Source organism: Cicer arietinum, chromosome 7 (genome assembly GCF_000331145.2).
Source record: "Cicer arietinum cultivar CDC Frontier isolate Library 1 chromosome 7, Cicar.CDCFrontier_v2.0, whole genome shotgun sequence".
NCBI classification, from domain to species: domain Eukaryota; kingdom Viridiplantae; phylum Streptophyta; class Magnoliopsida; order Fabales; family Fabaceae; genus Cicer; species Cicer arietinum.
The window spans coordinates 5,630,104-5,644,955 of NC_021166.2; the positions used below are offsets into that span (position 1 = coordinate 5,630,104).

A 14,852-nucleotide genomic window follows, 5' to 3' on the forward strand; every position below is an offset into this window, starting at 1 on the left:
AATGGAGTACGTATCAATGATCATCCACATTATTAAGTTAAAAACAATCACATAAGTAACTTTTATACCAGGTCGCTTATAATTTTATGATTCATTTTACTTATATACTATTAAACATTTATTTTTCTAAGTAATATAAAACGCATAATTTATATATACACATATTTGTATTGCATAATTGTGAATTGTCGATATAACAACAAGTTGGCCTAAAGATAAGATCACTAAAATAATATTTTTTATTTTAAAAAATTATATTTTTACTTAATAATAAAAATACTTCTAATCTGGTTTTACATTTAATAAAAATGTCTCATATTTTAATATTTTTAAATCCAAAAAATAAATATTATATAAACTTGATCATATTAATTTCTTAAATAACTTTTTATTTAAAAATTTCATCAAAAAATTAATAATTTTATTAAAATATTATAAACTTAAAAAAAGAAAAACTCTTGGTGCAGCTTATTATCCCCAATAATATATATTAGAATTAGAATTTAGAAAAATTACGAAAGTAAAATTTCTAGTAAAAAATTTGTAAAAGTGAAATTGAAAGACAAAAATTATAAACATAATAAAAGAGGGCATTGGGCGGTGGGCCATCACAAATCACCGAGAATGGATTGGACCCCACGAAGACGCAACTATATCATGTTTGATGCAGGTGCACCGTATTCGATCAATCAGTACGGAAGATTCATACAAATTAAAAGGGACAGAGAGCATGCTCCAAACTGCATATAGTCAAAAAGGAAAAACAACAAATAAATAAATCAAACACTAGGAATTTAGTTGATCCTCATTATTCTCTAGAGAAACACAAAGAAGTGTAGAACGCATCCATTCATTCATCCACTCGTGCTGCATTATCCCTATTAAATTTGCTTTCTCTCCTATCATCACTCTATATTTCTTACAAGTAAAATAGATGCATATTAAAATAATTAAATTATTTGATCATTTTATAATAATATTATTTTTATTAAATATATGTGTATTATTAATATTGTAAATACATAGTAAAAATATTGCGTTGAAAATGATTTAGCAGTATTAGTTCAAAAATACAAATAGAAAGTACTTCATTGAAAATTGAAAATGTCAATTATTTTAGAATAATTTTCTGCTATAAATCGATCAATTATTCTTGGATATATAATTTTTACTAAACAATCATTTGCAAGAAAGAGAAGAATCGTATGGGTCAGCATGTAATACTCACAACTTTTAATCATTCACTTCTACATATATGATGACACAGTTTTCAACTAGTCAAACATCTTATTTTTCTTCTTCTTTTTTTTTTATAAATGTTTTTTAAGAAATAACGACGTTCTTCTTAAAATTTAAATTGAATCTAAAACAACACAAAAAAATTATGTTATATATTTGATCCGAAACTTTTAACACACTTGAAGTATGTTATATATTTGATCCGAAACTTTTAACACACTTGAAGTGAGTAATATTTATCACATTGATATTTTTATAACAAATGTGTTTTGGGACCATACAAATATATAAACTTTTACTTTTGTATTCTATGTAATTTTGTTTTTGTTTTTAGTCGGTCTAAATATACATAATAAAGTTTTTCCATCAACACTAATTAATTTCTCAAATAATAGTCAATTATCTATTAGGCAATTTGTTGGTTCAATTTTTTTCCATTTCCGACACACGTTTTCTTATTAAAGTAGGTGAAATCATCAGTAAATTAAAATAATTCGAAAACACAAATAATAGAAAATATTATAATTTTAAGATGCAGCAGCTATAAAGATTAATAAACTTTGAGACATAAAATATGTATCTCTCAAATTCAAATTGATGTCTCGCAAAGCTGCTATAAAGAATGTAAATACTATTTTTTCGGGGCAAGTTTACAACTATTAAGCATTGTGTATTATTAAAATATTGAATATCACTATTAAGTATTTCGATGGGCTGTTGTAAGTTCCAACACAGTACACCTTTCACAAATATGTAGTATAATATTGTATATATTATGTAGTAATTAACCGGTAGCTAGTAGTAAGTATACAAATGACATGACTCTAACCACAAGTAGTGGGGTGAAAAATGAAAGAACAAAAAGATATGTGGAATGCCAAATAATATTGAAAGACATGTCAGTTGTGAGGTATAATATATACTTTTTATTCCTCTCTTGCTGTCTCGACCCAACCTCTAATGGGTTACGGTTGCCACCGTGGCAGAAGAAGCGATTGGAACACGAGTTTCAGCATATAGAAACTTGTGAACAATTCTAACACTCTTTGCCAAAACACGATCTTCCCAACAATCTTTCTTAAGTAATACGTCCGTGGCATCAATACGGTGCATGTTCTTTTTCCACATACCATAAAGTCTATTAATCTTTTGAACCTGTTTGTTTGCGAGCTTGCAGTTATTAATCTTGACAGCATCAATGGCATCTTCTAGAAGCTTTTTCATAGTTATTTCGTCTGTTTTTCCTTCTAATTCAGCTCTGAAAAACTTGTCAAACTCTGGTACCCCAATGGCCCTTCGTATCCCTCTATTGTAATCATTATTATTTTCGTCAAAAAATTCACGAACTTCCTTGATTTGACCAGCTTCAATCATGCGATACACACGTGCTGACAAAGAAGAATGAAGCACTGGAAAAGCAACATCCAACCAAAGGAAACAACATTCGTACCTTGAACGAAATTCGTTGTGATGGTTGACCAAAGCATCAATGTACGAGTTTGACCCACCGGCTATAATAGGTAACCCGTCTCTCCCTACGATGGAACCAATAGCAAGCGTCGCGTGGTGACAAAACTCGTTCGATGAAAAATTGGAATTAGGATCAATGGTTCCCAGTAAATGATGTGGGACCCCACGACATTCTTCTTCGGTAACTTTGTTTGTTGTTATGTCTAAGCCTTTGTAAACTTGCATTTTGTCGGAGTTGATAATCTCAGCCGGTCGAAAAAGAGTTGCTAAGTCTATTGCCAACTTGGATTTGCCGGTTCCGGTTGCCCCCATTATAACAACTACTTTCTCTTTACGATGTTGGTGGAAAAATGAATTATCCATTAGTGCCGGTTGGAAACTCACTGGAGGCTTGCAAGCACCCGACACCGAAAATATATTCATTTTTTTTTTCTTCTTTATCAAATTGATGAAATTTATACCTGCAAAACAAAGTTGACTAACATTTTTAATTTACTTGTGTTTTGAATTGCATTAACAAAACCAGCTCATATGTATATTAGTTTAATTATTATTACATCCAACTACAAATAGAATCTAACAAGGGGGGAAGAGAGAATATAAATTCATCCAAATTAAAAAATAATATGTATATGATCAGCTTAATATGCGATTAAGCAAATTAAAGCAATGCCTTGTGTATGGTTATATATATATATATACAAAGAGTTTTTCTTAAGTGCCTAGACAAGACAACCAACACAAACATGCATGTCTTGTAAGCTATAGTTAAAGTTTTTATTATCCATGTAAAGCAAAAGAACACTGACAAGAAATTAATAAATTTTACAAATAATTTTATATCCATTGATCACCCGTACCTTTAATGTCAAAAATTAAACACGCGGCGATCCAAGCTGAAGAATATTTGCAAAATAGATTGTTGGTTATACTTTGGTTGCACACTTGTAGGTAGACCCTCGCAAGATTAAATTGTAGGAGAGTGCGATATTTTTAGTGTTGGATTTATATGTTTCTTGATTGATTATGAAATTATGTAGCTTGAAGAATTAGTCTCGAAGGAAATTAATTTTGGTTCACAAAAAATGAAAAGAGGAGTGGCGAGATAGGAATAAGGAGCTAGATTTTGAAAGAAACTGGTTAGTGTTCATTGAAAATATTAATATTTGCGGGAGAGCAAAGGAATTGTGAGTAACTAAGCTTGTGGCAAGACACTGCTAAATCATCTATTTATAATACCATAATTTAATGTACCTTCAAAATAAAAACAAAAGTACTAAAATACCCTCGTATTTAGTAAAAAAAAACTATTTATTCATTCAAACATTTTCAAAATATACAAGTGGGTGTCAAAAAATTCTTTTTTTTCGGAAATTTTTTTTAAGGTTTCCGATACACAGCTTCAATATCGAAAAACATTTTTGAAGTTCTCCATAACTACCGGGAAACTTATTTCAAGTATTCTAGAAAAAATAATATTTTCGGGAAACTACCGGAAAACCGTCTCTTTATTTTCCAAAAGTATATCAACGACAATTTACAGATGCACACCAATTTTTCATACAAAAACCTTTAATGAAAATATTAAATTAAATTAATTACTAATAAATGTGGCAGTAATACAATTAAAATTAATTACCAACAAATTAACTTAAGGGCAGTGATGCAATTAACTAATGTATATGCTGATGATAATAGCACTCAACGTCATATGATTGAGAAGTTCATATACGTGCTCTTTATCAAGTAATTATGTATATTCATCTCCGAAAATATCTTTCTCAATGTGTATGATACGTGAATCATTGTTTTCCATATTCATCTTTACTTGTATGTCAAGATACGACCTAAATCGAGAAAGGCGTGAATGACTTATTTTAGGAGCAACAACTGATTTTCCACGATCCTGCATTTGTGGTGCGATTGATTTTTGGCAGATTTGCGGTACGGCGGATTTTGCTTGAATCTGAAAAAATGAAGTTGATTAGTTTGTAAGTTATTATAGCAAGTTAATCATTTCGTATACAATTGATGTATATGTCAAACCTTTTCTGGTGAAGTGACTGATTCATTGTTAGAAATTTTTTTATCATTCCCTTTAGACTTTGTAAGAATCTAAATAAATGTGAAATTATTGTTGACAGCGGAAAAATCAGCAATTAAACATAATCATACAATTAAATATCCATAGCAATTAAATATATAGTTCTATGCCAACAAGATTTTTGGGTCATGCCACATAACTACCTATTGTTTCTCCCAAAAACTTCATATATTCATCGTTGTTGGGTATAGGCAACGATACAGGTGGTTCAAAAACAATCACAAGTGAAACTTTAACATGACCGACATAAATCAGAGTATGATGTAATATTTCTCTCGAAGTATTGTACAATGTTCCTTTTTAAGTATAAATAATTGAAAAGTTATGTGAATTATTTGAACTTTTTCTAAAAAAAACTTATAAAATAAATTATTATATTTATTTATCTGCATCATTTTATGTTAATTTGTTATTTTGTAGTTTAAGCGAGTCAACTCAGATAATCACAAATTCATAAATCATGTTATATTTGTGTTATTTTCATTTAAAAAAATACATTGAGTTGATTTTCATTTTCTTTCCAACAAATCAAATTTATCAAGATGCTACAAATTATATGGATTTGATGTGCTAACATAATGGAAATGTATTTTTCTATCATAAGATGCTTTTGCACTTTAAATTTTGTGTTTAAAAAATTCGACCGGATTCATGTTAGCTCACTTCTAGTACATTTATGATTGTCGTGCATGCTAATATAATTCCATGTAAAACTAACTTGACATTATAAGGAATTAGTCCCTACGATGAAAATAAAATATAAGTAAAATTAGTTTAAATTTTTTAGAATTAAATATAAATAAAAATTAATAAATTATTTTATATCAAATGATAAAATTTCTAAACTATGTACCTATATATTATATAACTTTTTCCATTTTCATTGACATAATTTATTAGTTATTGAGGATAATTTAAGCACAAGATTTAACTTTTGAGATCATATAGATTAAGATTGTGTTTGGTAAAATTAGCTGATAGATAATAGTTTATAGTTGTTAGCTGTTATAATTGAAGTTTCTAGTAAAATTACTGGTTAAGTTAACTTAAAATGTAAAATAATATAGAAGGACATTCTTAATTAAAAATAAAATTTATTAATTAATACTTAAAATATTTTAAAAGTGGTAATTTAATTTTTTTATTAATTTCAAATTTATCAGTCTTATATATATATATATTAGTATTTATCTATTTTAATCATTTATATTAAAATAAATAAACAAATAATTTACTTTAAAATGTTAGTTATTTTAGAATATAAATTATTTATAAATAATTTAGAATTAGAATAAATCAATTATTTATTAATATGATTTTTATTTATTTAGTTAGTTTATTTATTTTAAATTATAATAAATAAATTATTTTAAATGATTTACTTTAAAATATTATTTATTAAAAGTACTTTAAATTATACAAATTATTTATTTAAATTATTTTAAAATTTTAAATTGTGGTAAATAAATTATATAGGTAAAAAAAAATTAGTTATAGTAATAAATGTAAAATTAGATAAAAAATGATAAGTTATAAGCTCATTAACAAGTGTTATCAAATAGAGTTTATAACTTATAAACTATACACTCAATTTTTGGGTCTTATCAAATAGAGCCTATAATTTATTAATTATAATTTAAAATAAATAATTTTAGAAATTTAAATTAATTTGAATTTGTTTAGATAAATAATTTATTTATAAATAATATATATTAGTTTAAAATAATTTTAATAAATAATGTTTTAAAGTAAATAATTACTTCTTATTTTAAAAATAAACTAGCTAAATAAAACAAAAATATATGTGATTAATAAATAATTTAAATTTTAAAATAATTAGTATTTTAAAGTAAAAAATTTATTGATTTATTTTAATTGAAAATAAATAAATAGATAATATATATATATATATATATGTGATAAATTTTAAATTACTATTTTAAAATATTTTAAACATTAATTTATAAGTTTGTTTTTAATTAAGAATATTATTTTATATTATTCATTTAATTAGACCGCTTATTTTACCGAAGGTTCAAAATAATTTAATAGTTATTAATTATAAAAATAAATTATTTTAAATGATTTACTTTAAAATATTATTTATTAAAAGTACTTTAAATTATACAAATTATTTATTTAAATTATTTTAAAATTTTAAATTGTGGTAAATAAATTATATAGGTAAAAAAAAATTAGTTATAGTAATAAATGTAAAATTAGATAAAAAATGATAAGTTATAAGCTCATTAACAAGTGTTATCAAATAGAGTTTATAACTTATAAACTATACACTCAATTTTTGGGTCTTATCAAATAGAGCCTATAATTTATTAATTATAATTTAAAATAAATAATTTTAGAAATTTAAATTAATTTGAATTTGTTTAGATAAATAATTTATTTATAAATAATATATATTAGTTTAAAATAATTTTAATAAATAATGTTTTAAAGTAAATAATTACTTCTTATTTTAAAAATAAACTAGCTAAATAAAACAAAAATATATGTGATTAATAAATAATTTAAATTTTAAAATAATTAGTATTTTAAAGTAAAAAATTTATTGATTTATTTTAATTGAAAATAAATAAATAGATAATATATATATATATATATATGTGATAAATTTTAAATTACTATTTTAAAATATTTTAAACATTAATTTATAAGTTTGTTTTTAATTAAGAATATTATTTTATATTATTCATTTAATTAGACCGCTTATTTTACCGAAGGTTCAAAATAATTTAATAGTTATCAATTATAAACCGAAAAATATTTTTATAATTTTTTTAAAAAAATTATAATTAATTTTGGATGTTAGTGGTTGAACTGGATTGGTTCAGTTGAGGGCAATAAACTTGACAATGGCAGCAATAATTTGTGGGGGTGGGGGTTATTTTCACTTGAGGTTTACATTTATGTCCAGGATTCAAATCCTTTAAATTATTTATTTTTGATATATATAGGACGGGAACGGGAAGGAGTAGTATTCTTCTAAGATCATACTATTTCTACTTAGATTTGTCTTATGCAATGTCGGCATTTGGGAAGAGGGTTGTAACGTGGCCCGAAATTGGCAACAAAAAAGAGTGAGATAATGCGAAGGGGCAAAATAGAGTTTATACACCTAATTATAACTCAACTCATCCTTCATTGACCTGACCTCTCCTACAGTGTATAGGTGATATGTATGGGACTCAACGCATGCACTCCCGATTTGATAGTGCGACAGTAACTACGAACCAACACGTGGAAACATCTCCATTACTTCCCTATATTTGCATTCGCACGGATCATACCAGTTTATGATAATTTCATCATTAATGCTCACAACTTTTTTAACTGTACTTATCAGTTATTTTTATTTTATTTTATGCCGTTAATACACACCTTTTAATGTTAAATTTTAACTTTTAGTTAACATTTCTCTAACTTGATAGTTTGGTAAGTTTTTTCTTTAATGCCAAATATATATATAAAAGGATTCCAAAACTACAAAAACCATGACTATGATTTAATTTACTGTGCATCTGTAAGCGCGGAAATGTGTGCATACTTTAAATATGAATAAAAAAAATTATAATGATAAAATTTATTACATGATAATCTCATTGATGACAAATTTATTTTACACTGCGCGATAATGATTTTAAAATTTGAACTCAGTGAATATTTGTCCGGATTATAATTATTTAATCTCATAAATGTCAATTTATTATGTATATCATATTTTATTAATAAAAATTTATATCGTGATTGATAGTTCAATTTCATAAATTACAATTTGTCTTATACATGATAATTATTTTTAAAAACTTATCAACGAGAACTTGTTTTATGTATGATATTTTAATAATTGACAATTTATTAGATATATGATAGTTATTTTGAAATTCTTATCAATGAAAATAGATTTGTCTAAGTTTAATAATTAAATTTATTTTAATAATAATTAAAATTGTATTGTTAATAATCATTCCTTACTGGTGTGTTATTGTTAATTGTTCAATGTATCTATAAATTTATGCTCTTAAATATTTAATATAATACGATAATGTATAAAGAACAACATACCTATAGAATTTGAGAGATAGATTAAATGTGTGCTTAACTACATTAATTGTCGTTTAGAGTTTTTATTATTATCAAGATAATAAGTTTAGCGTGACAACAATTAAATAGTTAAACCGTTGAAGAAATATACCTCTTGTGTTAATATATTGGTCAATTAATAACAATTGACTATATTATATATTTATAATAATTCATACTAATTGATTAATTAAATGTTTTATCCAACATAACTGCATAACCTTGGAAAAAAGAAGAACATTTTAAGAAAAAAGAAGACAAAAAATGATATTAAAGATTATATTTAAAAACCATTTTAAGATCGAACATTACACATTTATGTGCGCCGTAACTTTTTCAATATTTTTCTATCAGATTGAGATTTCGAAATAATAATAAAGAATTATGAATCCTTTAATTTACTATCAAATTGACTTTTACAAAACTCTCTCTAATCCCAAATATAAACAAAAGTAAATAAAAAGAATGTATCTAACTTTTATTTTTGAACCAAATATATCTATGTTTTTTACCTTTATTTCTTTTTATATTCGATACCAAAATATTACTTAACAGTTGTTCGGTCACTTGTAACCTTTAATGGCAAATCACATCCAAATCAACTATAGTCAATTTAACCAATCACTTCATAACCTAATCTTAGATACACATATTACAATTAATTTTTGAAGTTACTTAAGCATGCAAATTTTGAGACATAGTTGTTGGCCCATAATAGGAGTTGTAGTTTGTTGAGGATAAATGATTTGTTAGCTCATATGGATGCTGTATTCACTTTCGAGATAAGAATAAATGTCTCATTTGAAGTCAAATTAATGGTGTTTTTTTAGCAAAAAATTAGAATACAAAACCATATTCACATCATTACTATGCTGTCGCTTTAAAATTATTATCTATTATTTACAACATTATAATAAATTTATTAAATAACAAATGTAAAATAATCAATAGTCTGTCATATCACTTCTTGGTGTTTTCAAGTCAATCAACCTCTTTCTATCAATTAAATTTGAAAATAATTAAATCATAATGAAATAAATGATCTTAAAATAGAGTTATGAACTAATAAATAAAAAATAGATAAATGAGAGTTTTGATGAACATAATCAATTAAATAGTTTTTTATATTGAATATAATATAATTAATGAAGTTTTACTTAAATTTTAAATCACAACTTTTTTTTTTATATTCGAACCCGCAATATTGACTATTGACAAATTGCATGAATTATTTTTCTTATACTTCCTCTGTTATTTTTTAATTGTACTTTTGCAACTTTATGTACATACCAAAACAATTAATAAATTATGTTATTTTTTATAGAATTATTTTTCTATTTCATATATCACACACTTAATTATTTATTATCTCAATTAATTTGTTTTTCTCTATACAATAAATAATTGAGAGTATTATTAAAAAATAATAATTAATGTTACTATAAATATTTGATAGTATTATGACCATAAAATGAGAATTTATTTTATAGATGTGACAATTAAGAAAGAAACAGAGACTACTGAGCACTCAAGGCCAGAGTTAAAGGCACATATTTAATTGTACTCTAGTAATTAAATTAAAAAACATATATAGTGACAAACACTAAATATTGACTATCTTTTTTTATTACACTTGTCAGCAACTGATCCCATTACTTAGCATAAATAATTCACAAAACTCAACATCCTGTAGTAAAAGCACGAGTCTAATGCACTCAAGTGAATTGGTCTTAATAATTAGAAGAAGAATAATTTATATTATCTACGGGTACCAACTTGTTATAAGCTTTTGGGTCAAAAAATAAACTTTTGGCAAAACCATGTAAACTATAGACATCACTTATTTTAATTGAAAGTTTGGTATTTGTTATGAATTCTAATATCTTTTATGTTTCGGGTGACCATGAAGGAAAAATGAGGGATATTATTTTAAAAGTTTAATTTTTATGTATTATCAGTGTAAAAAATTTTACATAATCAATAAATTATTATCAATTATGTTGGTCATAACTTTATAAGTAATTATGATAAAATTCAAACATTATTAATTATCTAACGATTGTGATTAATTGATAATATAATTTTTTTTATACTGACAATATAGACGAAACCATAAATCAATTAAACATGAGGCCAACATAAAAATCATGATTAAATATTGCATAAAATTCTATAGTAATAAATATATATTAATTAAAAAATTAGTTTGTATACATTTTGATAACGTAAAATACACATATCTATAACTACATATCACTTCTTCAACAAAAAATAATCATATACCATCATTTAGATTTTTGTATATGTAATTTAAGAAATAATATCACTAAACATCTATTGTGATATCTAATTAGACACTTTTGTACAACTAATTTAGGTCAATAGTACACACTTCCTCTTTGTCATTTAAATTTCTTATTTGAGTTATGTAAGTTTCTTAAAAAAATAATTAATTGTGATGATTTCAATGATTAAAATGTGTTTCATTTACTCAAATATATTTATTAGTTGCAGTTAGTGAACAAATTTAATGAATTGAGATACAATAAATAAATATATATTAGTGGAATTTTTTTTATAAAAGTAACATTTATATTGTAAAATGACAAATAATTTAAGACAAAAAAATGACTAATAAAAAAATTATTATGAAATGAAAGAAGTACAAATTAAATTAAACATTCTAATATGTAATATATGGTATTAATGTTATATATATATCCCAAAAAAATTTGATTGAATATATATAACAAAATAAAACTTATTTATATATAATATATAAGTGTAAATTGGAGGGAGGGAGTGGCTAGAGCCACCCTTACCATCCACCAAATCCGTGGTGATTGATTATATATATAAATTAAATTTTTATTTTAAATTTTAACTATTTAGAGAGAGAAGGAGGAGATTTGTCAAAAACAGAAAATGATGGAGATTTTACACATTTTTAAAAAATAATGGTTAACTTCATTATAATTTTTCTATAGGCTAAATTACATTTGTGGTCCTTTAACTTAATCTCAGGTAACGTTTTAGTCCTTTATCTTTTTTTTATCCCGACTTGATCCTTTATTTTAATTTTAAGTGACAATTTGATATTTTATGTTTTAAAATTTCAACAATGTTATCCTTTTTTATACAAAAATTCAAAAAAAAAAATTCAATCAAAACTCATAAAATTAGTTATATTCTTCAATATAATACAAATTTCATCAAATTCGTAACGCAAATCTTCAAATAAACTCATATTTTTCATACTTTATTTGATATTGTTAGGAGTAAAGGACTAAATCGGGGAAAAAAAAAGATAAAGGACTAAAACGTTACCTGAAATTAAGTTAAAGGACCACAAATGTAATTTAGCATTTTCTATATGTAAAGAAAAATAAGTGCATTTCCTAAACCAATTGTTTTTTCCATATAATTTTGTATGAGAACTTATTTTATGAAAAGGTGTTTTGATAGTTAACATTGAATATGATCAAACTAATTAGATTTTTTACTTATATTGACACCTCTAAATATGTCTTATTTTTTATTTATGTTTGAAGTCGGAGTAGTATTTCTTGTTGATTTTTTTTTGGAGAATTTAATTTGAGGGTTAGATATATTTTAGATTTTAGAAATGACAATGTTGAAAGTATACACTGTCGCAAAAAAGTAGTACTATAATCATATTTGATAAAAAAAATAGAAATTGGATAAACTAATTAATTGATAGTAGATAATTAAATTATAATAGATAATAATTGATAATAGATAAATTAATTATTTAAATTTGATTACTTTAATAAAATTAATAGCTGAACTAACACGTAAATATGTTAATTGTTTGATTGATACGACCATTACGAAATGAGATCATATTCAAAGATGGCATGATTAATATCAACTCTACGGAGTCATTGTCTAGAAAATGGGTTATTGCAAAAGTAGGCAGCAAAATTTGGTATACTTTTAAAGATTAATGTAATTGTCCATTGAGGTGTATCTCAAATTATCAATGTTGTAAACTGTTTTTTATATCGAGTTAGAGCACTCATTCTACTCTTTCTTTCTGTTGTTTGCTATATATATTTTTATATAAAAATGACTTATCTTTTATACAATATAATATTTGTCCACTTAACATTACCACATATAAAAGAGCCGTTTGTTTTTTCTTATGATCTCTATCAATCTATGAGTGCTTGTGGTGGGGTTTTATGTGAACCTAAAGTTGCTTTCTTGCATTACAAAATCAAAATGCTAGTCGCACTAAATATAGTGAGGAGAGATAAATAGCACACTCTAATTTTGAACATCTTCGACCAATAAAACATTTCAAATAATAAAATCAATGCCCACAAACTAATCATCAATATGTGGGAAGCGTGAAATGTAATAAAGATCAAATTAGCAATGTCAATTAGATGCTTCCGTTTGACGATGCATAATATTTCAACGCAACATTGTTTTCCTTATTTATATAATTAACTTGTATTTGCAATCATTACTCGTGTAAATAGAGTTTACGATATCTAGTTTTTTCACCAATTCACATCTACATCCACCAACCCAAAACCATTATATATTCAACAAATTATACGATGGAACATCTTAATATATGATTCTATCGTAGATTAATGTTTAAAAATCATGTGAAATTTTATTATTAATCAACGAAATTCTTCATCGATATAAGTTAATAATTTAATACGTATTTACGATTGATATAATAACCTAATGGACGTTGTTAAAATATTAATAATTTATATAAAATATTAATATATGTTAAAATTTTAAGTAGTCTTTAAACATTGATATACAAAGTCCACCATAAATTCCCTATATAAATTATGAACTTAAGATGTTTAATTAGTTACCCTATATAGGGTCTTAGGATAACTATATATATATTCGACGCAAAAGTAACGTTGAATGGCAATCATGGGCAATTATAAAGTAAATAATGGGATTTTCATCAATCTAGTTAAATTTTTATTTCAAGATATGATAACCACTAAGTATGAACCCGTGCAGAAACCCATTATTAATTATAATGATGATATAATAATGAATGACTTTTTAGAGGGCATAAATACATTATTGCATATATATAACATTATTTAAAGTGTACGTTTGTTTCTTGATATTTTGATTCCTAACGACCCCACAATTTTTCAGTGCATTCGTCCTAGCTAGAGTTCCATATGCTCTGTTTATATTTTATACAAAGTAATCAAATTGTCATATATACTACTTACTTCCATATAGTTTTAGAACTCAATTAACGGAATATTTGTGCTAAGACCATTTTGACATTTTCGGATGTCAATATGAGCAGATTCCGGGGTCTATGCTTAGTTGTCTTGTTCTGTTCTTCAATGAATGTACATATACTCGTATATTATTATTAATTAATTTAGCTACTATACATATAACAAAAAACAAAAGGTTATAACTAAGTATTGTATAATTTGTACGAATCTTTACAATGTGTTCGATATCGTTGTCAACGCCTTGGTCATGTGCCTAAGAATAGGATGTCTAAGTAGATATTTTTTCCCCACAATAAGCTTTCGTTTCACAAGAACTATATTGTTGAACAATTTATATTTAATTTGATTAAATTAATAGAACTTTAATTATTTTTATGGAGGTCGAACACGAAATAAAAAATTCCGCAATGTAGAAAATGGAGATAGGGTGCGAGAAGCGAGAGAGTACTCCTCGCATCTTAACCAGTTGACATTTCTATTAAGCAATTGGTCATAATATAATATAATATAAATCTGACCGTTGAATGGCTTATACCGCATATGAAGCTAACTGTCAAATTGCGATTCATATTAGCTACAATTTCCACCCGCTAAGGAATTGAGAATATATCATCGTTATAAAATATATGTTTTTTCGAGACTAAATCCTAATTATTTTTCACCCGATTATTGAATAA

At 24.8% G+C, this 14,852-nt stretch overlaps 1 protein-coding gene across 1 annotated transcript; it reads right to left on the reverse strand.

Moving 5' to 3' along the window:
* Nucleotides 1-1,991: 1,991 nt before the first annotated feature.
* On the reverse strand, nucleotides 1,992-3,895 carry LOC101496908 (adenylate isopentenyltransferase 5, chloroplastic). The gene is made up of 2 exons (XM_004508312.4): nucleotides 3,570-3,895; nucleotides 1,992-3,170 (listed from the first exon to the last, which is right to left on the reverse strand). Exon 2 carries the CDS (start codon nucleotides 3,130-3,132, stop codon nucleotides 2,197-2,199), a length of 936 nt encoding a protein of 311 aa, XP_004508369.1. The 5' UTR covers nucleotides 3,133-3,170; nucleotides 3,570-3,895; the 3' UTR covers nucleotides 1,992-2,196.
* Between the last annotated feature and the right edge of the window lie 10,957 nt (nucleotides 3,896-14,852).

What these genes read in the sequence shown, in the direction of transcription:
- LOC101496908 (XM_004508312.4), bottom strand. Translation starts at nt 3,132, where the DNA reads ATGAATATATTTTCGGTGTCGGGTGCTTGCAAGCCTCCAGTGAGTTTC.